Below are 27915 nucleotides of genomic sequence, written 5' to 3'. Positions count from 1 at the left end.
GATTCGAGTATTAGAACCGCTTGCGATTCTGATTACGATGCAATTACGATGTAATTAAATACAATTCCCGTGATACCGGGTAAAATCCTAAGTAATCGAAGTAACATATGTCTCACGCGAATATCCGTGCGCTACCGTAAGGTGACGTATCATCGATGTGTAACGAAGCAATTGTATCTGAATTGAGGAAAAGAAAATGTCAGAACGTTAAAATTCAGTGGAACCGTGTTCGCGTTTAACCGAAAGTTCACTAGTCGCCTGTGTCTTTGAAAACTCGCGTCGAAGAATCTGGTTTCTCAGCTTTCCCACGCGAGGAAACGTGTCCACCGACTAGAAAATATACCATGAAGAGTTTTGTCTCAATTACGTTTACCGAGTATATCAGAATCAGCAAAGAATCAGCTACGAAGGCACAGCGATCATATCTCCTTGTTAAAAATTGCAAAGCATATCTTGCCAAAAAGTTTCTCCGCATTTTGTCAATTGCACTCTCAATTTGCCGTCACTTATCGCATCAAATCGATTATTAAGCAAATTTTAATTTACACGGCTGATTATGCCTTCTGTAACTACACCGGGCAACAATATCTCACGTCTCACGTCTTACAATAAAATCGGATATCCGCTACAATTCAACATCCTCACCTTAAACGGTAAACTTAACGGTAACTGACAGTAAATACACATTTGATCTTGCGTTGCGGCGTCACCGCAATATATGCGCATTGAAATGTACTGCGAAATATCGGACTTGTTTGGATAATACAAATTAACTCGCTGCGCGGTAACAATTTGCAGTGTCTCATCGGCGACGCTCGACGGAGTCTGATTATCGTCGTTCGTGACAATGATAGTCTGATTAGTCAGCGTGATTTCACGCGTTTCGACTAACTGCAAGACTGTCGACTGGTTATTGCGGTCGTTAAGAACGACGTTTCTCGATAATTGAGATGAATAGCGTTGAATATATCTTTAGCACAGTAAGGAATTTACCGTTTACAACCGGACGAATGGTGCGCGCTCGACGAGGTCGCTGCCTCCGTCTTCGGCGCGAGTCATTTTCTCATCCTAAAATCCTTCGTCCACGTCGATTTTACATACGGAACCTGACGACCTGTATTCTCGCCGCGTATTCAGAATTTTACGAATTTATTACATGTTATATATTTGTTTTATAAACGATGCTTTATATTTATACCCGGGTGCGATTCGAATTTTTACATTCGCGGCTCTAAATACGCGACGAGAACGTCGTCGCTCCTTTAACGATATCAATCGGGCATTTCGTTGGGAAAATCTCAGAGTCCCAACATTCGTTTGTTCGTCCATCGGTTTTAAGCAAAAATATTCTTCTTCAATCCCTTCTTGTGTCGTTGTTAATTACAACATCATACATCAATGCCGTGCAGGATAATAACTTCTGCTTCGATCGATACTTTTACAAATTACCGAGTACAATCGCAACGGTGCAATCATATAGCTAATATTAGTCGTATTAGTTATATGATTACTCACCGTTGTCGTTACTTGATAACTGTTGTGGAGGTGTCGCTGCATCGACCAAAGTAGAAGTTATTATCGTTGGTAGAAGTTCGTAGAAGGTATCGTAGTTGATATCGTATTAACTATATAACTATATATTCACCGTTGCCTTTCACTCAGTAACTCGAAGGAAGTATCACCGCATCGACCGAAGCAGAAGTGATCATCGTGCGTGTCATTCGATTTCAGCGCCGAGGTTTCGCGCGTAGATCGAAGGGACTCGCATCGTGCAATAATCATATTGCTACGCGCAGGTGCGTCTTCTTCGTTCGACGATTATCATCCGGAAGAACGAAGTAGAGCACCGTCCTCGCTTACATCAGAGTTTTATCCGTTAACGTCACACGCTGTAAATCGTCGTTAAATCTTCGTGTTAAGCTGTTCTTACACATCTATCTGTGGAAGATAAAGAGACATGCCACCAAAAGCAAATACCGTTACTTCCTCCTTACATCGGCGTTATCTGACAACACTTTTCTCTCTCTCTCTCTCTCTCTCTCTCTCTCGTGTGACGCGCGTTTCACACGCGTATAACGCTGTGATTATCTTCGCGAATTACACACGGTCCGACTGCTCTCCAAACGAAAGCCGCTGCGAATCCGAAGCAACGAACGAAAACTTTCCGTCTCGTTCTGTGACAAATTCTGCGACCTCGAGGTCGCAGAATTCGATCTCCCGCGGGAAAGACTTCTCCTCGCTATGCGGTACAGAGAGATCTTTTTCTCAAGGGATTTAACGTGTTCTTCAAGATTATCGTCATTTCATGCGATCGAGCGATATGGACCAACGTGTCAAAACGAGCGAATATCATCCTGCCGAAAAAAACCTCCTTCAACTTCTTCTTCCTCCTCCTCCTCCTCCTCCTCGCCCCCATCCCACAACACGTCATCTCTCACCAGGTCTCTGGTCTAGCTATCCGGCTATCGGTAGAGGACGACTGCTGTCGTCCAACTCTGATAGCTCAACTCCGTCGGAGCTGCTAATTTAATTTCGATCGACTGCGGAAACGCTCGCGCTGATTCTAACAATTGTATGATTGCCGACTAGACCGCCACGTGTCTCAACTACGTGCCTGTGGTTGTGGTTGTCATTATCATCATCATCATTATAATTGTCGTTGTCGTCGTCATCGTCGTCATCATCGTCGTCGTCGTCGTCGTCGTCGAATCTGTCTCTCGCTCGTCGATCCGCGACCGCGACTAGTAATCTCTCAGCGGCGGGACTTCTAATCCGCGGGATAAAAGCGGAGGATCGCGCGACCCTGGATCTCCGAGTGGCAGAGCTTGTGCACGACGTCGAGCGCCTCCTCGGCCGGGTAGACGGTGTGCGGCGGTGGCTCGATCTCGCCGGAGCCGACCAGCTGCACGAGTTCGCGAAGCTGCTCGAGAGTGCCCGGCTCGACCGGCTTGATGGATTGCTGTTTCTCCTCCGCCCGTCGGCTGAACTTGGGCAGCAGCCGGTCGGCCACCTCCTTGATCACGAACACCACGCCGCCCTTGCTGAGGCACTGCATGCTGCGGTGGAGGTTGCGCGAGGTCGTGCCGAAGTCGATCACTACGTCCACCTGGCCTTGGCATGCATCCATCGTGCGCTCGATCAGCTGCTTCTCGTACAGGTCTTCGCTCCACTGCACCACGTTCACCCTGTAACCGACGTGCCGACTGTTGCTGAATAAATCGAACGAAGTGATGAGCGTACGGGCGTTCTTAAGACATCTGCTCGATGCGAGCAGCCTTAGATTCGCAGACACGTTTTCCTCGGAGCAAAAATGTTTAATTCTCTTTTCACACGAACATCATTTGATTGCAGACGAAACTGCTCACGCGCGGGGATTTCTTCGCATTTCTTAGTCCAATCGTCCGATCGCAATTTCTCACAATCGTGTCAATCAATTATCCGAGATAGTCGAGCGAACTATAGTGACCGGTCTACTTTGCCGCGGTCTAGTGAGATCCATCATGAAACTTACCGCTGAAACTCCTGAGCTATTTGAAGACCGTCGTCCTTGAGACTGGCCACCGTAGTGGTGACCCTGTCCCTCATATTGCTGAAGTGATACGATGCGATCCTGAGCGCCCACAGAGCGAGGCCACCGGTGCCGACTATCAGAATCTTGCAGACGCTCTTCTCACCTCTCTCCTTCAGCAACGCCTGTGCAACGCACGTTTCACTGTTTCATTACTTCATTTCGCAGGAAGAATCTAAGGGCGACATTGACCCACTGTACAGTGTCAACATTTCATTCTGATCGCTGCAGGCACGCTGCACGCGACGATCAGGGATACGACATTGCGCACTTGTACAGTCTTCGTGCTTCACGAAGGTAGCCGCATTAAACCGTACCTGCACGTGCTCATGCGCGGCGAAGACGGTGTTCATCGCCAAGAGCGCGCCAGCCGGCAACATAGCCGCCACGCTGAGTGACATGCTGTCCGGGATCTTGATCAGGTACTTGAGATCATGCACCACCAGGTACTCCACGTAGCCGTTGGGGATGCCGTCGTACGGGTAGAGGATCACACGATCGCCCACTGCGAGCTCGCAGTCCTCGGACACTTCAGTGCCAAACGACTCGATCACACCGGCGACCTCGTAGCCGGGGAACAAGGCGGCGTCGCGCACCCCATGATGCGGCAGCGACACGGGGTAGTCGCTCTCCAAGGACATGTCGGTGACGAGGCTGCTGGCGCTCGACACCGACGTCAAGCTGTTCAGACTCGGCGAACGGCGAGGGTGGTAGCACGCACCGGCGCACATCACCCTGATGCGGGCGCCGTGTGCCGGCACGTCCGGCACGGGCACGTCGAAGCTGAACACACACTCCCGACTCCCGGTCACGCTGGGACTCTCGATCGAGAGCTGCCGGCACAGCTTGTTCATCTTCTTCTCCCTGCAACCCGTAATCGTTAGGCGTTAGGAAACGTCAGTCGGGCGGTTGCGAGTGCGATAAATTAAGATTATTCGTATTGAATTAGCGACAGTTGTGCAGCTAATTGACTCATTTTCTCGAGATAACCCCGCTGAGCTGGTGAACGGTATTGGCCCGTATCTTTTGGTGACTCGGACGGAATGCAAGTCAAATTCGTCTTGCTAAGAGCGGGAGATGTCGACACGACATCGCACGTTGATACGGTATTGTCGCGCGCAATAATGTTGTGCAAAACTTATTGTAGCACGTAACGGAGAGGGAAAGAAAGAGAGACCTGCTTGAACTGTATTTAAATGCAGATAGATGAACAGAGTGAAGATTAGAAAGTGGCTTTTGCACGCAGCGGTGAAATAAGCGACGGCGTTGCAAACGGAAACCGTTAGTGGCAAGATGCTGTAACTAATATTCGATTAATCGGCGATGACGCATTCTCTTTTTTCGGAATGACGCGAGCCGTAATTTTACGCTCAAATTAGTGGGAACGTGAGATCAGCGGCCGGTTCGAGCAAACCTGTTAGACGCGCGGATCAGCTGTTTTAATCTCTCTCTCTCTCTCTCTCTCTCTCTCTCTCTCTCTCTCTCTCTCTCTCTCTCTCTTTTCGTCAGACACTCAAAGCGTACACATGAACGATACAAACGTTGCGAAGGAAGGAAAGCGTGACAAGCGCAAAATCCTGCGGTGACCTCGTTAAAAGTACGAAGAAAGTGAATCCACATAAATTCTACGTATCACGGCTTCTCGTGGAATCTACAGAGCGCTTGTAAATTTGAACGAATTGAACGAACGAGCACTTTTCGCACATTAAATGATGTAACAAACAAATGTGTACACCGTACTTGTGAAACCAATCGCGCTATTCTCTCACGTATATAATGAAGCGGAGGATTCATAATTACAGACCAACTTATAAATCGCCTACCCATTGTAAGACGTAGGAGCTACAGGCGCCATGGGTTCCAGCTCCACGGGCATAATCAGCTCGGAACTACGATCAAGATGCTTTTTCAAAAACCACCTGCTGTTCAAAAATCACTGAAAACAAGCCTCGCGCCCCTCTGCGCTACCGAGCACTACCGAGCGAACGCGATGAAAACGCGTTGTGTATATTTGCGATATATCTTCCCAGCGCGAATTCCAATTCCGCAGCCTGATGAAGGAGATTTGCGGCGAAAATAATTTTCAAAAAGTAAGAGACACAAGTCGCGAGTCTACCTCTCACGGACCGCGCGAGACGCACTAACTCGTCGCGTCGGCGCGCGTTCGTTTTTATACCATGACAGGCCGGCGCACTTTGGCAAAGTAGTAGGGAAAGTGAACGAGGGGTAGGAAGAGGCACGGCACGCGGAGCACTCGCAGACCACGTGCAACGTTCGTTTTTCCCCCCCCCCTCTCTCTCTCTCTCTCTCTCTCTCTCTCTCTCTCTCTCTCTCTCTCTCTCTCTCTCTCTCTCTCTGTTCTGAAGTACGCTAGCTGCTCGGCTGCAAATCGGCTGGCGGTCACGTGCGCAGAGCGCGAAGGAGCTCTCCTTCTTTGTTTCTATATGCGGCGGCGGCGCGGCGCGGGCGGTGGCTGCTGCGACGAAATGAATTTGTCACCCCATTTTTACGTGGCGTTAAACCCGCACGACGTCACCCCCGGCAGACTTTCCTTTCACGAGCAATCGACTTTTTCCTCGACAGATATCTTATTTGCGACATATTCTGCGCATCATGATTTATCGTTTGTTTCATTATTTCGCTAATTGCCCGAGAGTGATCTTGCAGATTCAGCAATTGCCGACGTTAACTTACGTCCGACGGACAAGGTATATTAACGACGTCGAGGTATATTAACAGAGGATAGAAGAGGTTAAGTGAATCGCGCCCCGTGACCCGTGACAGGTGTTCCTGGTTGTCGAAATGCGTCACGTGAAGTAAGGTAAATAGTTAGCAGAAATGTATTCTTACGCGAAAAACAATTCCGAAGATCGTTCTAAGCAGCGTATCGCTGATAAACAGTTCGGCGCGTCAATGAATTTCCAAGCCACGTTGAATATTTATAACACACGAAAGAGCATGTGATTTACACGTATGTTCGTCGTGCAAAAAACGACGACTTATTAGCGAACGGTAACCCTTCGTTTATAAACTCATTAGTCGTTTGCGTCAACACGCCTTATCTACTTGATAAGTATATGATTTATAATACGCCGTTAAACACCATTGCACTGAAGTGATTTTTTCGACAATAACAACGATTAACATTGAAACCTTTTATTTTTGCCGGTGTCCGGGAAACAACGGCGGTATCGTCAGATAAAACCATTAGAAGTTTGTATTCTTCTTGAGATTCTTCTCTTACTTCTTTTTCCGTAGATTAATTTTCATATGTCATACGTAGCGATATACGTCGCCGTCTTTCTCTTACTACAATGAGAAAACATGATTGTAAACGCTAATTAAGTATCTTGAACGGAACACGAGTGACAATAAAATCGCGTAGTAAGTCCATTGTGGTGATCACAATGAAATTATCAGACTTGCATCGAGAGATTTCTCGGCAACAGCTCTCGGATTTTCATGAAATCGTCGATATTTCATATTAAAATATCAACTACTTATTAATTAATTAAGGATTCAAACAGAAGCAAGGATAAAAGGATAAGAATAACAATCCGAATCTCTTAGAAACAGAACCACGTGTAGAATAAGAAATGATTTGTTCTTATTTTATGTTTTTTTCTGGTTATCGATTTTAAAAACTGAGATAATAATTAATCTTATTATAGCTCGAATAAATTAATTATCTTTCCCTGAAAATTTTAAATAAAATAAAATTTTGCGAGTAGCTGCTTCCGGCACCTTTTCGAATTATAATTCAGGATTATTTGCAACAAGTATCACTTCCAAAAGCACACTAATGCTTCATTTGTGAAAATAAATGATTTTAGTTAGAAACATAAAACAATGTTTTCTCGCATGCACAGATAAAGCTAAATGATGCAGTTATTCTGCTTGCTGCCTCGGCAAATCTTTGATCGAACTATCTGGTTTCTATCCGGGCATAATAATTTGTTTGTTGATTCGCGGCTTATCTGCGATACTTTTTCAGCTCGTGCGAGCTGCGTAGCTATCAGCAGATAACATTTATTTTCTTCGCTGTCAAGGATAGCAAGTACATAACCAAGCTTCACGCGCGTCGCATATTGTGTTATTTACGACACATTGACCATGCGCTTGTCTTGCAAGGGTGTTGACATCGTCCTTATCATGCAAATTTTTAAGCCGAGTACCCCGCAAAGCTGAGCACCCGCTCTCTTATATGCATACAATTACAATATTACGTCCGTGACTCAGGAAATGCATGGTTCAGCGCGTTACTGAAATAGCCGCTATCGAGGTTACAATGTGATTACACCGCGGTTATGTGACCGATGGAACGCTCGTTACAGTTGTAAGACGACCGTTGGAACTATTGACGTCATCCCGCCGCAAAAACATTGAATAATTCGATCCATATTCGATATTTTCGTTCACGAGTCTTGCTCAATCGTCAACTTGGCGGGGTGAAAGGAAAACTTGTTTGCGCATATATATATATATATATATATATATATAATAAAAAGCAATATCAAAAATATACAACATGACAATCTGTAACCAATTCGTCAACTTTGAGAAAGTCCGTCGACAATGTTTACAATTGACGATTCGTCGTGCGCGTTTCGCGTCTTCCGTCGGAAACACCGTTAATCAACACAGTAACAAAGTAACAAACACAATACGTGGCGCGTTATACAAGTCTCGTGGGATGATCAAGTAACCGTTTAATCAGAACTTAACCCCAATCAAAATCAAACATTACGCGTATTTATCGCGCAGACCAGTCCTGCGAGCAAGGGGCGTGCTCGCACCGTTCGCTCCGCGTTATCGCGTGCGTTGTAAAATTCGTGGCATAAACACAATCTGCAAATTAACGATCGCTTAATAGGAGCACTCGTTAATCGATACCGCCGATAAGTTGGTTCGTCGAGATAACTGCACGCAGATAATCTCGACGGATCTGAAAACAAATAGTCTCTCCGCGCGCCAGTCCGAGCGTGAAATGCGACCCGACTTTGCCCTCGTTCAAACGACGAAAATGTCAATTAAGGCATCTACTGATTTTACAAGTGTACACAGACATCGGATGTGCCGTTCTGTTGAGACACTTGGACGCGATCACGCTCTCGTGACGCGAAATTAACGCCGTTGGAGGGGAACCGAACGACCTGTCCGCTTCCTTCCTCTTTCGATTACGCTGAACCTCAATCTCCTCCATGCGAGAATCCCGTACGCGATTTCACGCGTATCTACACGCTGCAACGCCAACGGCGCGTACGCACTTGCTGCTACGCACACAGCGAGACCGTTTTCTTCTCGGCTTGCAGATTTCCGTCAAAATGCGCGTCAAACGCGCGCGTGCGTGATCCTCGTGTCTCTCGGACGAGAAATAAAATTTCTTAAACGTAGAAAAACGCGCGTCTCTCTTGCTGTAAAGGGGACGACGTTCGGACGGCGTACAATTATGTAAGCCATCAGCAAACAAGCGACGATATCGAACGGATAAACCTACAGCTGCACATCACACACAATGAGACTCGTAATAACCAGGATTTCTTGTTTCCCCGATAATAATCTCCTCGTTGACTTTTCCTAAGCTCGCGTCATCAGCGATCTTCTCAGCGAGGAGTTTAATGATTTATCGCTGAAACACAACGGGAACTACCGTAGTTTAGATAAACGTTGGTAATTATCTACCGTACGATCATATTTTCAAACCGCAATCCTTCGAAACGAGAATCCTTCGTCCCGCGCTTTGCTAGCTGTACGTATTATTATAAGACTCTCTTCATGGATATTCGCGACGTTAAACTCGCGGATATCTTCTGGAACGAAATCAGCAGGAAAACGCGATTCTATTATTTGTCTTTGTTCGCTAAATATCCTCCGATCGATCATTGCCGTCCGCGCCGCGGTAATTGTGTCGAGGGCAGATTTACTTCGATTCAATTAAAAATCTTTGCGTGACGCACGAGCGCGCATTTTGAGACACTTTGTTGTGTGTCGACCAAGCGGCGCGGTCAGCATTTTTATCATCTCAGTTTACGTCACGGCACGTGTCGTCGAAGATAATAAAGATATTTCGTGGGTACGTGCAAATAACAACAATAATAATAATAATATCGCGCATCTCTCTGCACACTCTCGGGCACCTGACGACAACCGCTCAATCACTTCTGATAAAAATGTTGCAGTTGATAATTTGGGTGGCAATTAACGACCGCCGCGCGTCAATCGCGGGTATTATCGCGATGACGAGTGCTATTGATTTTCCGATTACATTTATTCACTCGTGGGTTTCTTAGACCTTCTTGGAAGTCCATCTTTCGCGACATGTCGCTTCTATCTCCGTCACATTGTTCATAGATTTTCCTCTATTATCGTCGAGTAGATATAGTCTGTGAGGGAGTGCTTATATTACTTGACCTACTTTCACGAAACGTATCTACGATAAAGCAAGCCCTTCGATAAAGAATTCGTGCGCGTGACAGCAGACTTTATTTTTGTAGCCAGCGATTACTAGCGGGTCCGCTTGCGCGTCTCGATAATTAAAAGTCGTTGCGGCACTGCAAGATATAAAATATCGCGCGAGGCCGCGTCGCGCGAATTCTAAAGGCTGCGAAAACACCGAGTGAAAATCCGCTTCGAAATTCGCGATAATGTTCCGCGAAGTGGCGAAGGCGCGAAGGGAAGATGTGTAACGGTGAAAATATCTGCGGAAACCACGTGAAATTCTACTGTATCCCTGTATCCCTGACGTCGGATCGAGCGGTTCTTCGGACGAACAATGGAGAAGGGACCGGCATCGCAGCGATCACGGCTGCGAGCGGGAAGATTTACGCGCGCTCTATGCGCGACGCTGAAGACAAAGAAGCTGTTTGTCCACGCAGAAGAAGCATGCGTGAGGCGCATGTTCGATTTGTGTGTTGACGCTTTTCAAAAATAGATTCCCTCCGTTCCGCCAAGGAGACGCACAGAAATCAAGAACGTGAGTCATACCGCCCACCTAATACGCAAATTCGAAACGTAAATATGCAATGAATTATGAGGCGCGATCCATTGACGATTATGTAAGCAAAACCTGCTCCACCTGCCGATTCTAATCTGTCGTTATGGGACTCAAACTGGGAATGGTGGCTTGGAGAGGTGGAGCTTACACGTTCGTTCCTCAGATCTTTTATCGCACAAATAAGAGTTGAGAGTCACGCGTGTTTCTCCCCGTTATCTTGAATGATGAATAAGCGCGAGAAAGAGAAAAAAAATACAGGATCCTCAACAAAAAACATCGTCATAAAAAGCTGTTACGTAGTTGCTTGTATCTCGCATCGTGAGTGTGCGACGGACGTAACAGAAATTTCGCGCAGACGTCGCAGATACCGTACCGCACGTCGCGACGGTAAATCCAAGATCTCTGGAACGTTCGTAAGAAACGCCCAAGAACGCACTCACGGGTCTCTCTTCTATATCGTTTCGTTCCGAAAAAGGAGGTCGGGTTATCCAGCGCGTGTCAGTCTTTGTCCGCTCGCTCGCGGCGCGCCGAGCTGCAGTCAGCTGAGAACAGTAAGCGCGAGTTCAGTGAATGCTCAAGAGGAGAAAATAAGCTGTAGAGCCGCTGAAATTTCCTTTTCCGCGGACTTTCACGTTTAACGCCGATCGATTAACGCGCGCGATTTTATCTCGCATCGTCCTTCGCCCGTAAAGATCCCGACGAGTCTGAGAACTTCGTCACCCTCGAGCGCTCGACAGGTGATCGCGTGATTGTTGGAACACCTGAGAGTCCCGCAAAAGATGTTCCAGCCGCTTTATACTACTTTATTCGTCGTAATTCAAAGCCAGCGAGTTTCTAGTTTCACACGCTGACTTTGTCTTCCTGGCGCGCGCGCGCACGCACTCGCCTTCCCGCCTAGCGCCTTCTCTCAAGAACGCGCGGCCTTTTTTTACGCCGCATCACGTCATGGATATTCCAAAGCGATCGTCGCTCGCAGCAGCGAGCGCTTAATAATAGAATCGGCGATCAGACATTTTTCTCCGCGACAATACGCACGTAGCACCGAGCGCGACACCGGAGGAACTCGGCGATTCGGCACTGCGCGTGCCGATTCTTCGCACGACGTCGCACGTTCGTCGATAACAGGTCGCCGCGGAATCGAGCGATTAATGAAGAGCGCGACAGATGCGTCGAGAGCCGAGAGTGACAGCGATTGTCCCGACGTCGGCAGAAACGAGGAAAGTAGATAGCACGTGATGGCAGATGCGCGTGTACCTTCGACAATGGCAACTTGCCACTTGACGAGGCTGTTCAATGACGCGGCTGTTGCGAGAGGGAACTCGACGCATCGTTCGGCGACGTTTCGCGCCGGCTGATAACGCCGTCGTAACAGCGCGCCGTTGGTGAAGCAAGTAACGTAACGGCAGTCTCATGTTCCCAACATATCCCGCTGCAATTCTGGTTTCGCATTTTTCCGTCGAATTAATACACACGCACGCACGCATGACCGATCTCTCGCACGCGTCGCTTGAGCCGACCGAACTTGTCCGAACTGTCTGCGATCCGCGGCTTCCGAGGTGGCAGGGAAAGTGAGCGTGATCAATAATGCCTACGAAGAACGAAAACAAGCGCTCTATGCATACGCGCTCGACTCGAATTAGTTTCGCTGCGTGCTCTCGGCTCGATCTTGAGAACCGCGCGTGTAAAGTACTCGAGTGACCTCGGATCCGAGGTCCCGAGCACGGGTGGTAACCGGAAGTGGGCTATCTTCCTCATCAAGAGCGTCGTCGAGAGAACTCGACTCGAACGCAGCCCGAGTTGGCGCGGCTTCTCGAAGCGGGATTTGCGCGATTCCTCGTCCCGGCCGAGCTGTTTGCTGAGCGCCGCGGCTCCTCGTTGTGGCACACCCTGTATACCTCGGCTAGATTACCTCAGGGACCTTAGGTCCGGTAGGTACCTCCCGTCACAGGTGTCGTATGCCGGCGGGAGGATGTGTGCGTCGGCATGCCTCTGTGTCGGTGCACCACAAAGAGGGGGAAGTCGGTCGATGCCGCGGACTCGTGGCACGCTGGAATCACGTGCACATCAGCAGACATCCGCGTGCTCAACCGTGCCGATCCGCTCGTTCATATACAGCCGCGCTCTCGGCTCCGCGGCTGTGATGCCCGCGGTGTTTCAGGCCGCTTCTCGAGCCCTGTGACCTTCGGGGATGAGCCCCTTTGGCGCGCTTGGCTTCTCCGCCGTTGTCCGCCGTTGTGCACGAGGTATTCGAGCGAGGTTTCGGCTGAAGCACAGGTAGCAGGTTGTTTTGCGAAACATATCGAGACGAGGGGTACGGCGTATGTTGTCGACTGAGAGAGTTACGAAGTCGTATACTGATATCATTTTTAAACGGAGCGTCGAGTCGAGGCGAGAGAGAGAGAGAGAGAGAGAGAGAGAGAGAGAGAGAGACTAGTCATCGTATTATGCGACGAGGCAGTCTCTCATCGATGGATTCCATTAAATTATACTTGCTCATTTAATATCCTGGGTCGAGCAGGCATTTATTCAGCAAACGAGAAGAATTGGCAAGCGAGTATTGCATAAGGTGGCGACGTAAAAGTATAGAGTATATCGATCCTGTCGTCGCGGAATACGTCGTTGACGAAGAGGAGCCGCGTCGCACGCCCGTCGAGAATGATGTTTTTACGAGTGGAAAGGACCTTTGCTCGGCTCGCGTCGCGAGCGGTCACTCGGCACAAAGTGGCAACCGCGAGTTTGCGTCGCGCGCGGTGAAATGAGCCGCGCTTCCGGCGATGCGCCGGATAATTAGCGGACAAATCGAAAACTCGTCTCGCGATGTGCACGGACGATGCACAGCAGGCTCCATCAGCGCGGCTGCACCAGGGCCGACGATATCCTCGCATATGCGATGCATCCTGCCCCCGAAGGAGGCGATCGCTCGTCTCTCACATTGCTGCCCCGTGCAGGCTGAAGTTTCGCAACCTCACGCACGCGGTTTTTGCGCCAAGGTGAGCGCGCGACACCAACAACACACGACTCGCCGTCCACGGAGTCCGGCGACTCGTTTGTTTTTTTTCGTCCGGTGGCAGAAAAACATCGGCGTGACGGCAGCGTGATCGCTTATTAATCGACGCGCAAGCTCCGTTCCGCCGTTCGCCGGGCGCAGCTTGCGATTCGCCAAATTTCTGCAGCACGTTGTACCGGCGATTGTTAATTAAATAAATGCTGATGCGATCGCATGTGGACGCACGCGATCTGACGCGACTCCGTTGAATTCGGAGCGCGAGGTTGCACGACAGATAAGCCGCAGCGGACGATGATAATCGCGCGTTTGCGTCCGATAGCGTCTGATAAAATGACACTCGTCCGCGGAAAATGGTCTGAATTAGCGGCTTCGGAATAAAATCTGGAAACATTAAAAGCGTCTCGATGGTTACCCTTCGACTCGACGCGCCGAGAGTCTCGTCTTAATTGACGCGCATCGGTTTAGTCCTTCGCATTTTAATCCTTTACATCTCGAGACAAATTCTTCGTAAAATATTTCGAAGTGAAATCACAATTTCGCGGAAACCGAGTCTGACGATAAGATGATGTGGTTTGTAGCTTCACGAAGTTTCAGGCACAGAAGACCACTTTTCTCTCTCTCTCTCTCTCTCTCTCTCTCTCTCTCTCTCTCTCTCTCGGTCGAAATCACTTTCAACTTCTTTACATACAGTAATAGTCGCCGCGATAGCGCTTCTTCGGAAACAAAGACGTGGAAATTGCAAACGGAGGTCACAGATAACACTGATATCTGCGATAGCAACATTGTTGCGATCTTATCGATGGATAGAACTTAGCGGATGATCTCGGCGACGGCTTCACACGGATCAGTGAGCTTTTCCAAGCAACAATGCGCGTCCATTTCTTCGAGCAGAATTCGACACGCGTACCGTGACCGACGATCGGCCTCTCGAACGAGGCCATCCGTGCGCTCGAAGGTGTCAACGCAGCAAGGTAAGTGGAACGGTGAAGTTGCAACGACGGCTCGTCTCTCACTTTACATTCGCGACGAAAGAAAAATCCAGCCGTCGCGCGCCAACTCGCCGCGGCTAATCGTTGCGCTGATTAACACGTTGAGCACCGCGACTCAATCACGGCGTCTCATTAAGTTACGTAAATAAAATGTAATTAATTGCGCTTGGACAGTCGGTTGCGTAACGGCCGACAGAGAGCCGATGAAAGCAAATATCAAGAGCGACTTCGGTACTCGCTTCAAACTAAATAGATTTCGTCGCCTATCAATAGTTCAGCCCTCGGTCGAATTCTTGCGAAGTGCCAATGGATGCCGCCGCGGCAATCTCATCACGTTAAATTACAATGACGCGGCTACAATATCCTCGGCCTGCTTCGTTTTCCTCGAGCGAGCGATCCGCGCTGCCGTTAACGTCGTAAACATGTCTCATTGTTCACGAGTACAGCTTTTGTCCAGCGCATATGCTTCCTCCCCGTCGGAGACGTTTGTGACGCTCGCTTATCTCGCTGTCTGTGTGCCACTTAATTACGTCTCATCACAACAACGATCGCGCCGGCGGTTCTATTCGTCTGGCGGCGTTTCGTCGTTCTCCGGCGATAAATAAAGACTCTCTTCTCGAGGCCGCGATCCTTGACCATGACTTCGCGGAAGCTCGACAACTTGTACCTTGACGCGCGAGAGACGCGCTTCGGTTTCAACAAACACAATCGAAATGGACGTTCGGTCGCGCTCGAGGATGACGATGGAGCTTCGGAACCTGCGTGGAAGCAAGCGCTTCACCTTCTTCGTCGGCCCGAGGGTTGACGAACTGCAACTCCCTTGTCGCAGGAAAGTCGCAGGTCGCGCAGGATTTTGCTCTGGGAATTCGCGTTGTGCTATTTCGCCGATCTCGTGGATTTCCACTTCGCCCCGTTTCGCCGATCAACTGCGCATTTTCGCGGGAGCGGAACACACGTGCGACTCGTGCTAGCTAATTGGCCTGCGTAACTGATCGGTGGATCATTCGCGTTTCTGACGACGGACGAGATCCTGACGGGCGTTCCTGCCTCGGCAGGAGCGTTTAATTAAAATACATGGACAAATTAGGTGACGTCATCAAGCGACATTTGATCACAACAAGCTACTGCGAGCTCGTCGAATGATTGCCTTGGACTTTGTACCAGTTGCGTTCAATTGAGTCATTAGGGCTAGTCCCACGCGTGCGTGCGCCTCATCGACAGCGCTTGATGCTCGACGTTTCATTACTACTTGTGCGTCGCGCGTGCGAGATATTCGTCCGTCAAAGTTAGATTTAGAGCACGATGCCTCGGGACTGGTACTCTTCCCGCGAAACATCTGTTTCACTCGCAACAACCACGACGAGAAATAGACGCGGCCCCGCTTCTTAGCCCATTAACGTCGAAGCGACCCTGTTGACTCAGCAACACTCGCATCGCTACTGTGGCAGCCGCACATTGTACCAATTTTGCCACGTAGTGCGCATCACCGATCTCGAGATATAAATCACGTAGATAAATCAATCGCTGCGTCGGAGAACGAGACTATTTTCCTCGGCGGAGCGAGTCGAAATCCAACGCGCATGTTCCAAATCCCTCGGCCGTTGTTTACACCCACGCACGCGTCAATTGCACCAAGTAGCAAAACTGTTGCTTCGTAGGAGATGAGAAGAAGTCGAGATACCTCCTCGAGAGGGGGAGAGAAAGAGAGAGAGAGAGAGAGAGAGAGAGAGAGAGAGAGAGAGAGGGAGAGCGAGAGAGAGAGAGAGAGAGAGAAAGAACGGAAAGAGCAACAGAATGACGTTTCGTGCGCCTCAGCTGCTCATATAGCCTCGTTTCGTGCGAATCGCTAATAAAAACGACGCACGTAGTAGTATCGATTGTCAACCGATGCGTAACGCACCGCACGCGCGCGCATGCACGCACGCACGCACGCACTCACACACACGCAACGTCAGCTGTTCACGAGGTAACAGGCAGGTGTTCCGCGAGTCGGCAGTCTCGCCGGCGTTGGTTGCATGCCAAAGCCGAACGGTGTATTTCCTCTTCACGTCCATTGCAAGGATCAACCGGACGCCTTTTCATTGGGCAAGTGCGATCGAGGTTACAATATTTTTCTTTTCGCTTGATATACCTCCTGCGTTGCTGACGTCCTGACGAGCCATAAAAATGTCTCGTATCAGTTGGAAGACGCGGTATAATAGCTGCAATTGCTCGACAAAATGGTAAACGCTGACAATTACGCTGTTAGAGAATGTTCGGCGATGATAACGCGCAGTAATTGGCAATGATACGAGAATAGAACGGCTGTTTCTAACGCAAGTAGCGTAGAAACGAGAGCGTAGAATTGTACACGCGAATATACGAAATATAGATCTCTCGTCAAGTTATTAATAGCGCATAGCTCGACATGTCACTACAGTGGAATTAATAATACACTTGCGGTATTCCGGTATACTTTGCGTGCTGACAGAAAAAATTTGGCGTAAGACAAGAGATTTGAATTAATTTCCGTTTAGATCGAGTTAATGAAAAATAAACTGCGCGTTTTAAGCGTTCCTCAACAATCGTTATCGTCGTAATAAGATGTAAACAAATAGCGTACAAACTGTATTATAGTACACTATATTAGCATAAACAAACATTGGAAGATGATGAATTAAAGTATGTTAAAAATTACCTTGATCTTTTTAACCAGAATAAACAAGCTTAATTAATTTGATCGGGCGAGAACAGTTCGTACAGAAATTCGTTTGAACGAGTACAAGACCGATAAATCTTTCAGCACTATACGGAGGTTCACATAAACAATCGCCATATCGAGCATTTCCATGTCGAATCTTTGCAAAAGGATTCCCCGAAGAGTCCTGCGTCGCACAGAATCGTGCTTTTTGGGACAGCTGCATGCGTATTCGCAAAAGGGCGAATCAAGGTCGAGCTCTCACCTTGAAAATCGATCGCGTTGAAGGCGTCTGTGCGACGAGCGACCCCGGGATGTAATGGCGTTCGTCGGCGATACACGTCAACCTCGGGGCGAGCTCGCGCGACCCCGCGACAAAATTGCTGCTTGTGCGTCGATCGTTGCCGAACGCGACGAGGCTTCGTGGGGTTCTGACGGGTTTGATGGAGGCCGGCCCGCCCGTGTCCCGTGAACGAGATCGCTTCAAGGGAAGCTGCCATCGCGCCGACTCCGAAAAGTCTGCAAAGCCGACGCTGAGCTCGTGGAAGGGATGCACCATCGATCGTCCGCATACAACGCCAGGTCTATGTCCTCTAACATCTCCTCGTCCCTCCGCGATGCGAGAGAACTTGTACTTTCAACGGTAAATATAGGTGACGAGTAGCACGAACATCGTCCTCCTCATTCATCCGCGTTCATCGGTATTGTCCCTCTTATCCGTGGAAATCCTTTGACAAATCTGCAACTTCTTCCTCGACGAAGATGGATGGTCTCTGGATTTTTATAAATTCAGCTTCCGACGAGCCAACATTTTTGCGAGAATTTATTTTTCAGTTTGCCTCAAGCAGGTGAATTGATATTGGGCTTTTGTACTGAATGTTTCAAAAATATTGCAAACTGAAGCCCAGATGAATTATGTAATGCGATGTGAGAAAGATGAAGAAGATGCGCGTAAACGTGTAAAGTTGTAATTTATATTGCTATATGATAATTGCGTAGCGAGTAACGAGACGGTTTCAGGTCAGGATGCTTCGGTTACATTTAGAGTGCTACCGGTCGATGAGTCAAAAGGATGACGCGGTTAACGAGATTTTCCACGTTATTTGAACGCATGCAGCGATAAATCATATTTGAGAACAAATATAACGAAAGAAGATATAATTGTTATTTACTTCGAGTTGACTTTCAAAAATTTTAGAAACGAGAGAGAGAATATTTTTTGTTACAATATATTTTTTAGTACAAATTATTTTTTACATCGATCTAGGAGCTATATATTACAAGTACTTGAGAAACTTATTAGAGAGCAGAGGTTGCTTCATTAAATTAAAGACTGAAATGTATTTTTAATATATGCAGATTTTTAATATATATATTGTTAAATTCTAGTATATATATCGGATGTACCAGGAATACATTGTTGAAGACTCCCATCCACACCGAGCTAGGTTGGCCGAGCGGTCTAAGGCGCCAGACTTAAGTTCTGGTTCCCATCTGGGAGCGTGGGTTCGAACCCCACACCTGGCAAACTTTTTTTTTTTCATGATGTGATCAATAAAATATATTATTGACTTCTCTCAAAGTGTATAAATAAATTTATTAAATTATTCTTGTGAAAATATACATGTAGTATTATAAAATATAGTAGCAAAGTATGGACCTGAGTAAATTATAAAATTAAGGATATGTGACTGACGAAGCAATATTCATATATATTTTATTATATATTCATATATATTTTATTATATATACATATATATTTTATTATATATTTTATTATATATTATATTAAATAATTGTTTATACTCGCACCTTTTTGACTTTATACAATTCTCGTATAAAAAATTCTTTTAATTCAACGTTACATAATTCCATCACTAAGCTTTACTGAGAATATACTTTTAGTATGTATTTTATTTAAATTGCTCTGATCGTTTATTTCAGTTTTAATTTTTCGATAAACGTGATGTTTAATCTTTTATCTTCCGGTCTTTATTAATATCTTGGTGGTTAGTATCGGTAGTCTGGTTAAGTATGGTTCGAATCTTAGCTAAATATTCTCAGAGAAATTTCTTTTCGTTCAGAAAAATCGAGAAAAGCAGAAAAAAACAGCCATTTTGTAAAGTTCACAAGAGACGCATTTTTCAATGCTATTACATAAACTGCGTCACTGACAAGGTAATGTTAAAGACTGTCAACCCTGGATAAATGTTCATATTAGCAAAGGGGCCCCAAGGAGCTTGGACGTAATTCAAGAGTCATGACGATACCGACTATTTCAGCTACACCGAAGATAACACGAACATTCGTATCTTTGCTTTCTTTCTATGCCTTGTATTATTGAATTTATTTTTCAACTCTGAGGAAAAGCGAATAGGAGGAGGGAAGGAGATAGATAGCCTCTGAAAGTTTATAATTAACTTGCAGCAATTACTTCTCCCTCCTTAACATTACCTAATCAATATTACTAAAAGGGAGTTAGCGCATAACAAAATTTCTCTGATAAGCTGAATCTCGTAAGATCAATGATCTTTATTAGTATTTCGTTGGTAACTATGTCCATTACTACTAAGAAACCTATGTAACAATACAGTTTACACACATTTTGTCAGGGGACGTGTCGGAAAATTCAGCCGTGCAAATCTTATAGACTGACCGTTTTCATGTTTCTCTTTGTATACTTTGCGTGATGGCACCGACGAGATACTATAAAGACAGTTGGTCCTACGGAATTTAGCGTATATCAGAGAAATCTTTATGCTATGCATTAGCGCCCTCTTAGGAATATTATGGCCGGAATATGAAACATAGCTCGAAATAAGTATGGATGTTAACAGAAATAATGATATAACATGTTATATCATTATTTCTGTTAACATCCTTTGTATTATTCGTATTATTGTATTATTTGTTGTATTATTGTATTATTCGTTAACAGAAATAATGATATAACATGTTATATCATTATTTCTGTTAACATTCATACTTATTTCGAGCTATGTTTCATATTCCGGCCATAATATTCCTAAGAGGGCGCTAATGCATAGCATAAAGATTTCTCTGGTATACGCTAAATTCCGTTAATATGAAATAATGAAATAATGAAATAGGAAAAAGGTCGGAAAGTATCAAAAGACTAACAATACAGAAAACAGGTCGAATGTGTGTGTGTGTGTATATCGAGAAATTAATGTAGATAATGCGTGGTGGTTGTGGAGATAAGCAGCTAGTTTGTTGCACCAGAGAGTAACCTGAGAGCGGCCAATACGACATTTTCTGCGACACCGACTTTCCGCACTGGGAAAGGACGCCATCTGCATTCATTTTGAGAGGGGAACTACGATAGTACATCCACTTTCAGGTCTCGGTGGTAAAATCTGCATATGGTGGAAGTCCATGCTACATCCACTTTCAGGCGGTTTATGTCCGTGCTGCAATGACAGTTGCCATCTCTATGCCAGACTATGCCCGGTGGTCTAAAAAGAGCGGGGGAGAGGGGGGGAGGAGCAGAAAAAATAAAAGTACTTATTAAATGTTAAATCTTCGAATATATATTGCCGTATCAAAGTCTCTTCTATAATAAACAATTTGACATGTATGGAGACGCATGATGTATCGTTGTCCGCGTCCCGTTCACTTCGTCTTGTTTTTTAATTCAGCATCCCGTCCACTCCGGACATTCGCTTGTGGCACTGACAGTGGCCGTCGGTGAGCATTCGATCCGCTCGGAGGAGCACGTGTTATTCACGTAATTAACGTGACGAGACTCCGATTATAAATATCCCGCGAGTCGACGAAATATTTGAACTTTTGAAAAAAGCATCAAAGAAAATCACGTTAATGTTGTCATGGGTAAAATCTCACCCCGGTATATATTTTCTTATTTTCGAAATAAAAAAAGCCAAACGAATGCAATTAAATGTTATTTATCATCATTGAATATTAAATGAAAAGTAGAAGAGTTATTGTCCGCAGCGGATAATCTCCCTGTATAAAATGTCGAACTGAAACATATTAAAAAGTATTGACATTTTGAATACGTCTGAATTCTGCTTTCTGATCCGAAGAAAGGGAAAATAAAAAGTATTAGTTCCCATTAAATTTCACCGCGCTAAATGCGAGATGGCAGTAGTGAATGCTTCGCATTAACAAGAATTCAATTCGTTTCAAATATGCCTTGTATTCAATCGCAATCGATAATTTTTAAATGCGAACTTTCGTATTGAAAAATATTCACTTCTTCTTCTAATCGTTTTCGGATTCAGAGGCATACAAGATTTTCACGTTCTATTCCCCGTCGCATTAAAAAGTATTCACCCGCGATCCAATCTGAGAGCAGAATTCACGACAAAATCTCGTGAATGCGAAACAATACTTTTAAATACGACATTTTATATAGGACTAATATTTAATAAGAGCGCGACTAAATTCGCATAGGATGAAATTCCATTCTTTAACGCTACCATGACCTTTAATTATTCTCTGAAAACGGCGTCACAACAACTTACACTCTGCATAATTGCTAACACATTTTCTAATCGTACACATTCCTCTTTAATTAACATAAAGCTAACAAATGTCCGATGCTTCGACAGAGTAATTTTCTTTATTTTCAGTAATCAATAAATAGAGTGCATCAATGTCGCGTACAGTTGAAGGCCTTCTCGCATTCCCCTCGTCGTTCCGAAACCTTCGAGAAAACAAGAGACGCTCAAAGGCAAGTCTCTTGCTTCAACCGCCGCTGAGGCCCGCAATGTTTACATCGCGCCGATTGTGTTGATCGGCTCGCGAGCGACGACACTTTTTGCCCTTCGTATTATAATACTCGCGCACCTCATGTATTCGACCTCATTCCATCAGCAGCAGCCGTGCGCGACGCTCTCGTCACTTCCGTCTCGTGTAATTAAAAGAAATATATCTCGTCGGTCCTCGAGATACTCAATCGGCATCGCGTCGGCATCTCATTCATTAACTGCACCGTCGAATCGCGAGTATCAGCATTAGAAGCGTGAGCGAGTGAAATCCGGAGGACTTCAGCAGTCGAGAAGCAGAACGCCGGCAGCGATACGTCACGTTTCCAGGTATGTGGAATCATTTATTACGCGGGAGGTCTCCGATAACGAGAGCGTACGTTTGACGAATTTTCCGGGAATAAGAAGTCGGAATTTCGCGCTCGGCATTCACAATCCGTCATCATCCGACTAGTAATCATCACTTTATGAATTTGCAATTACTCTCGTCGATCTCTGTCTATCTATTTATTCCGTTGTTGTATACAAAAGATATTGATCCAGACAGAGACGGATAACGGTCCATGGACGTGGATCTCGAATTCATCATGTTCTCAATCAAACATTCTGAATCATTCCCAATTCCTGTGTGAGAATATTGGTCTTGTGTAGAATATTCAACGTCATATCGCTTCTTAGACTGCGATCGTTTTTGTTTTCGGTCAGCGCTTCTTTCAAGTTTGTTTATTCTTGTTACGGGATCTGAATTTAAATGTCAATCCGTAAAAGAATATTTTCGAGAGCACACAACTGTTGTCTCCGCTTCTTATTGTCATTTTCTTTCGTCAGCTCTTTCAAAAGCTCCTATCTAGACATTCAATGTCAATAAAGAAAAAAAAATCGTAGCGAATATTCTCCACTCATCCCGACCAACCATTTTTTCTCTACCGTAGCTTACCAACCAAGAACGCTAAATTTTTGTTCCAGACGTTGCGGGAAGCAAGTCCGGCGGACGCGGATGCCGCACCGGAGGATCCGGTTCGGGCAGAGCAAGGTCGGCCGGAAGGTAAAGTTTACAAGTTTCCTACACATCTGTGTTCAACTCTTTACGATCTTTGCCTTTGTAACTTGTTCCTCATCAGCTCTCTTGAAAGCTTCAAGTCCCATTTAAATTTTCAATGTTGGAACAAAAATATAAAGATAAAAATTCCGTATCAAAATATATCCGTATTTTCGATTGGTCCCGATCAAAGATATTCTCTCTCTACCGCAGGTTATCAACCGGGAAAATTATTTTTCTGTTTCAGTTGTTGCGGAAAGCAACAGCAATCCGGTGGACGCGGATGCCGCACCGGAGGATCCGGTTCGGGCGAAGCAGAGTCGGCTTGAAGGTAAGTTTACAAGTTTATTATAGTCCTCTGTTTGACTTGGCGATCTAGAGCTGGGATATAATTTCCGGCTCGACTTGAATTACGATCGCAGAGGGTAAACTACTCTTTTACTCGCCCGCACTCGTTGGTCAAATCTGATGAGCAAATGTGAATTTTTTGTTACAGAGTTGAAGCGGAACGTGGCCGGCTCTGACTGCAAGTCGTTTCGGTGAGTCAAAATGAAAAGAGAAACAAAATTCTGCATGACGGATGTGGGACTAAAAAATATCGTTCGAGTCAATGCGAATTGCAAATAGATACTTGCATGTGTGTATTTGTGACGTTGAATAAAATACATTGCTCGAAACAATCAGGGGATTACTTGATCGATAGCCTACATTACATACAAGATTTAAAATACTGAATGATTCTCTTTTGATGTTCAGTCATCTGAATAAGAGAATATTCATATGTACAAACGCGACACCGACATCAGCTGCTTTATTTTTATTTTTCAAGCGGGCCGCAGAATTACTTAACTATTTAATTATTTGACAATATTCAATTGTCCGTATAAAATATATTCATACCTAAATGCCGATATCGTTAGCTACTTTTCTTTTATTTGTAAAACAGGCTGTAGAATTATTTGGCAATATTGTCCATTCATCACAATCCCTATTGTCTCGAGTAGCGTATAATGCGCGTAGAAATTGCGCCAGCATACGCCGAGCTTGAGGTATCCTCGCTCGCGTGCCTTTGAATATCGCGACCGCGGTTGTCAATATACGCGTTTTTACTTGCGTTGCTAACAAAGAAAACTTAAATTCTCATTTCGCCAAAGTATCGCGAACGTAAGCTTCATCGTGACAGAGCTATAATGCGTGAAAACTTTGCCCCGCTCCTCTCTCTTTGCGCTCCCTAAGGGGGACCGGTTTCTGATTGTCTAATCTTTCCTCGCATGCATTCGCGTCGCGAATATTTCACTCGTAGATATCGATAATCTCACATTTTCGCGACTTTTCAGACGCAATCGCGAAAAGCACCGTAAAAATCCGTTGGACGAGTCAATAAATTTTCACACGGTTCTTACTCCTCGCCGATCGAGTTTATAGAGTCCGTTTCGCAGCGCGCAAAAAGTTTCCACCGATGGCGAGTAAAACGTTCGTTAATTGATGTAAATATCGCCGTTCTAATACCGCGTATCGACCGCGTCGCGGAAGTGTGATGAAAGTGTAGCGATCACCGTGGGACGAGCTGCAAGATGGATGTTGCGTGACATGGAGAGCGGCAGCGGACATGGGCGGACATTGGTGTATCTGGTTGGATGCAACAGGACATCATCAATATCATCATTGGTGAGTGTCTGACTTAAAGCTCGCAGAAAGAACTTTTATTATTACTTTATTATTACTTTTATTATTACATTGTGCATGTCGCAAATTTGCATTGACTCTTGTAACGAAAAATATATTCCATGAATTATTGTCTTATATTATTGCCATATATTGTTGCCACATATTGTTGCCATATATTGTTGGCATATATTGTTGCCATATATTGTTGCCGTATATTATTACCATATATTATTCCCATATATTGCCATGTATTCTCGCCATATATTATGGCCACTTGAAATCGCGCGAGCAATCAAGAAAACTGAATTTATCGGTAATCGCAAAGGCGCGGCAGACGTCACAAATGGATGTTAGCAGCCGGTCTCAGGGTTGACCGATAACAATACTATTGCTGCAATTTAACTTTAAACAACAGCGGCCTCAAATCGCAAGAAACTTTTTATCGCGGACTAACCTTTCGAACGGAATGTTCCCGAGAAGCGCTGTTGAGATAAATGGAAGTTATAAGCGAACCTCATCGATAGCATATTTAACCTTCGATATCTCCTAAAGGTCTCAAGATACAGGAACGCTCTTTTGCAATATAGTTCTATATCAACCCTACTTTGACCATAAAGCTCGACTTTCAATTCACAGTAGAAACGGAGATATTAACATCACAAGTTAAACATTTTAACTTACTATATCTCCTAAACGGTTCAAGATACAGGAACGCGCTCTTGCCACAATGTAGTCCTATACCAACCCTAATCTTACCATAAATTTCCACTCTCAATTCCCAGTAGAAGCGGAGATATCAAAGGTACAAGTTGGAAAATTTTATCCTTCGATACCTCCTAAACAGATAGAGATACAGGTCTGTTTCTTGCACCAAAATGTAGTCCTCTAAAAACCCTACATTTCACCATTAATTACGACTGTCAACTCCCAGTAGAAGCGGAGATATCAACGGAAAAGTTGGAAAACTTTAACTTTCGATATCTCCTAAACGACTAGAGATACAGGCCTGTTTCTTGCACCAAAATGTAGTGCTCTAAAAACCATACATTTCACCAATAATTAAGACTCTCAACTCCCAGTAGATGCGGAGATATCAACGGAAAAAGTTGGAAAAATTTAATCTTCGATATCTCCTAAACGGCTAGAGATACAGGCCTGTTTCTGGCACCAAAATAAAGTCCTCTCAAAACCCTACATTTTCCGTAAATGACGACTCTCTACTCCCAGTAGAAGCGGAGATATCAACGGAGAAAGGTTGGAAAACTTTAACCTTCGATATCTCCTAAACGGTTAGAGATACAGGCCTGGTCTGGCACCAAATTAAAGTCCTCTCAAAACCCTACATTTTCGACTACATGGACGACTCTCTACTCCCAGTAGAAGCGGAGATATCGACGGAGGAAGGCTGGATATCGACGGAGAAAGGTTGGAAAACTTTAACCTTCGATATCTCCTAAACGGTTAGAGATACAGGCCTGGTTCTGGCACCAAATTAAAGTCCTCTCAAAACCCTAAATTTTGCCGTAAATGACGACTCTCTACTCCCAGTAGAAGCGGAGATATCAACGGAGAAAGGTTGGAAAACTTTAACCTTCGATATCTCCTAAACGGTTAGAGATACAGGCCTGGTTCTGGCACCAAATTAAAGTCCTCTCAAAACCCTACATTTTGCCGTAAGTGACGACTCTCTACTCCCAGTAGAAGCGGAGATATCAACGGAGAAAGGTTGGAAAACTTTAACCTTCGATATCTCCTAAACGGTTAGAGATACAGGCCTGGTCTGGCACCAAATTAAAGTCCTCTCAAAACCCTACATTTTGGACTACATGGACGACTCTCTACTCCCAGTAGAAGCGGAGATATCGACGGAGGAAGGCTGGATATCGACGGAGAAAGGCTGGAAAACTTTAACCTTCGATATCTCCTAAACGGTTAGAGATACAGGCCTGGTTCTGGCACCAAATTAAAGTCCTCTCAAAACCCTACATTTTGCCGTAAGTGACGACTCTCTACTCCCAGTAGAAGCGGAGATATCAACGGAGAAAGGTTGGAAAACTTTAACCTTCGATATCTCCTAAACGGTTAGAGATACAGGCTGGTCTGGCACCAAATTAAAGTCCTCTCAAAACCCTACATTTTGGACTACATGGACGACTCTCTACTCCCAGTAGAAGCGGAGATATCGACGGAGAAATGTTGGATATCGATGGAGAAAGGCTGTAAAACTTTAACCTTCGATATCTCCTAAACGGTTAGAGATACAGGCTTCGGACTGGTACCAAATTAAAGCCTTCAAAACCCTACATTTTGGACTACATGGACGACTCTCTACTCCCAGTAGAAGCGGAGATATCGACGGAGAAGACGGAGAAAGGTTGGAAAACTTTAACCTTCGATATCTCCTAAACGGTTAGAGATACAGGCTTCGGACTGGCACCAAATTAAAGCCCTTTCAAAACCCTACATTTTGGACTACATGGACGACTCTCTACTCCCAGTAGAAGCGGAGATATCGACGGAGAAATGCTGGATATCGACGGAGAAAGGTTGGAAAACTTTAACCTTCGATATCTCCTAAACGGTTAGAGATACAGGCTTCGGACTGGTACCAAATTAAAGCCCTTTCAAAACCCTACATTTTGGACTACATGGACGACTCTCTACTCCCAGTAGAAGCGGAGATATCGACGTGAAGCGATACGGAGAAAGGGTTGGAAAACTTTAACCTTCGATATCTCCTAAACGGTTAGAGATACAGGCTTCGGACTGGTACCAAATTAAAGCCTTTCAAAACCCTACATTTTGGACTACATGGACGACTCTCTACTCCCAGTAGAAGCGGAAGCGGAAGTATATCGACGGAGAAAGGTTGGAAAACTTTAACCTTCGATATCTCCTAAACGGTTAGAGATACAGGCTTCGGACTGGTACCAAATTAAAGCCCTTTCAAAACCCTACATTTTGCCTACATGGACGACTCTCTACTCCCAGTAGAAGCGGAGATATCGAGAACGGAACGAGAAAGGTTGGAAAACTTTAACCTTCGATATCTCCTAAACGGTTAGAGATACAGGCTTCGGACTGGTACCAAATTAAAGCCCTTTCAAAACCCTACATTTTGGACTACATGGACGACTCTCTACTCCCAGTAGAAGCGGAGATATCGACGGAGAAAGGTTGGAAAACTTTAACCTTCGATATCTCCTAAACGGTTAGAGATAC

General features: G+C 45.5%; 1 protein-coding gene and 1 non-coding gene across 4 annotated transcripts; one reads left to right on the top strand and one right to left on the bottom strand.

Annotated features, from left to right (window-relative positions):
- Window positions 1-17677, bottom strand: Drat (Death resistor Adh domain containing target). 3 transcript variants are annotated; one of them, XM_011140458.3, is made up of 4 exons: window positions 17501-17677; window positions 3886-4432; window positions 3512-3693; window positions 1-3203 (listed from the first exon to the last, which is right to left on the bottom strand). In XM_011140458.3, the coding sequence occupies exons 2-4, from the start codon at window positions 4420-4422 to the stop codon at window positions 2768-2770; spliced, it is 1155 nt and encodes a 384-aa protein (XP_011138760.1). In that variant the 5' UTR covers window positions 4423-4432; window positions 17501-17677; the 3' UTR covers window positions 1-2767. The 3 variants fall into 3 exon arrangements, with proteins under 3 accessions (XP_011138760.1, XP_011138758.1, XP_011138759.1); XM_011140456.3 differs by lacking the exon at window positions 17501-17677 and adding an exon at window positions 5392-5731; XM_011140457.3 differs by lacking the exon at window positions 17501-17677 and adding an exon at window positions 5392-5730 and having other exon boundaries at window positions 1-3185.
- A 1001-nt stretch (window positions 17678-18678) lies between these two features.
- TRNAL-UAA (transfer RNA leucine (anticodon UAA)) lies at window positions 18679-18762 on the top strand. The gene has a single exon. It is a non-coding gene; the product is annotated as a tRNA-Leu (tRNA).
- Window positions 18763-27915: the final 9153 nt, after the last annotated feature.

Source organism: Harpegnathos saltator, unplaced genomic scaffold (genome assembly GCF_003227715.2).
Source record: "Harpegnathos saltator strain DR-91 unplaced genomic scaffold, Hsal_v8.6 scaffold156, whole genome shotgun sequence".
NCBI classification, from domain to species: domain Eukaryota; kingdom Metazoa; phylum Arthropoda; class Insecta; order Hymenoptera; family Formicidae; genus Harpegnathos; species Harpegnathos saltator.
Note: the sequence above shows the minus strand (reverse complement) of the source record. Positions and strands in the feature narration are given on the sequence as shown.

What these genes read in the sequence shown, in the direction of transcription:
- Drat (XM_011140456.3), bottom strand. Translation starts at nt 5,444, where the DNA reads ATGCCCGTGGAGCTGGAACCCATGGCGCCTGTAGCTCCTACGTCTTAC. An exon ending in GCTCCTACGTCTTACAATGG is followed by an intron (nt 4,433 to 5,391) that starts GTAGGCGATTTA and finishes TACGGGTTGCAG; the next exon opens with GGAGAAGAAGATGAACAAGC. An exon ending in ATAGCTCAGGAGTTTCAGCG is followed by an intron (nt 3,204 to 3,511) that starts GTAAGTTTCATG and finishes ATTCAGCAACAG; the next exon opens with TCGGCACGTCGGTTACAGGG.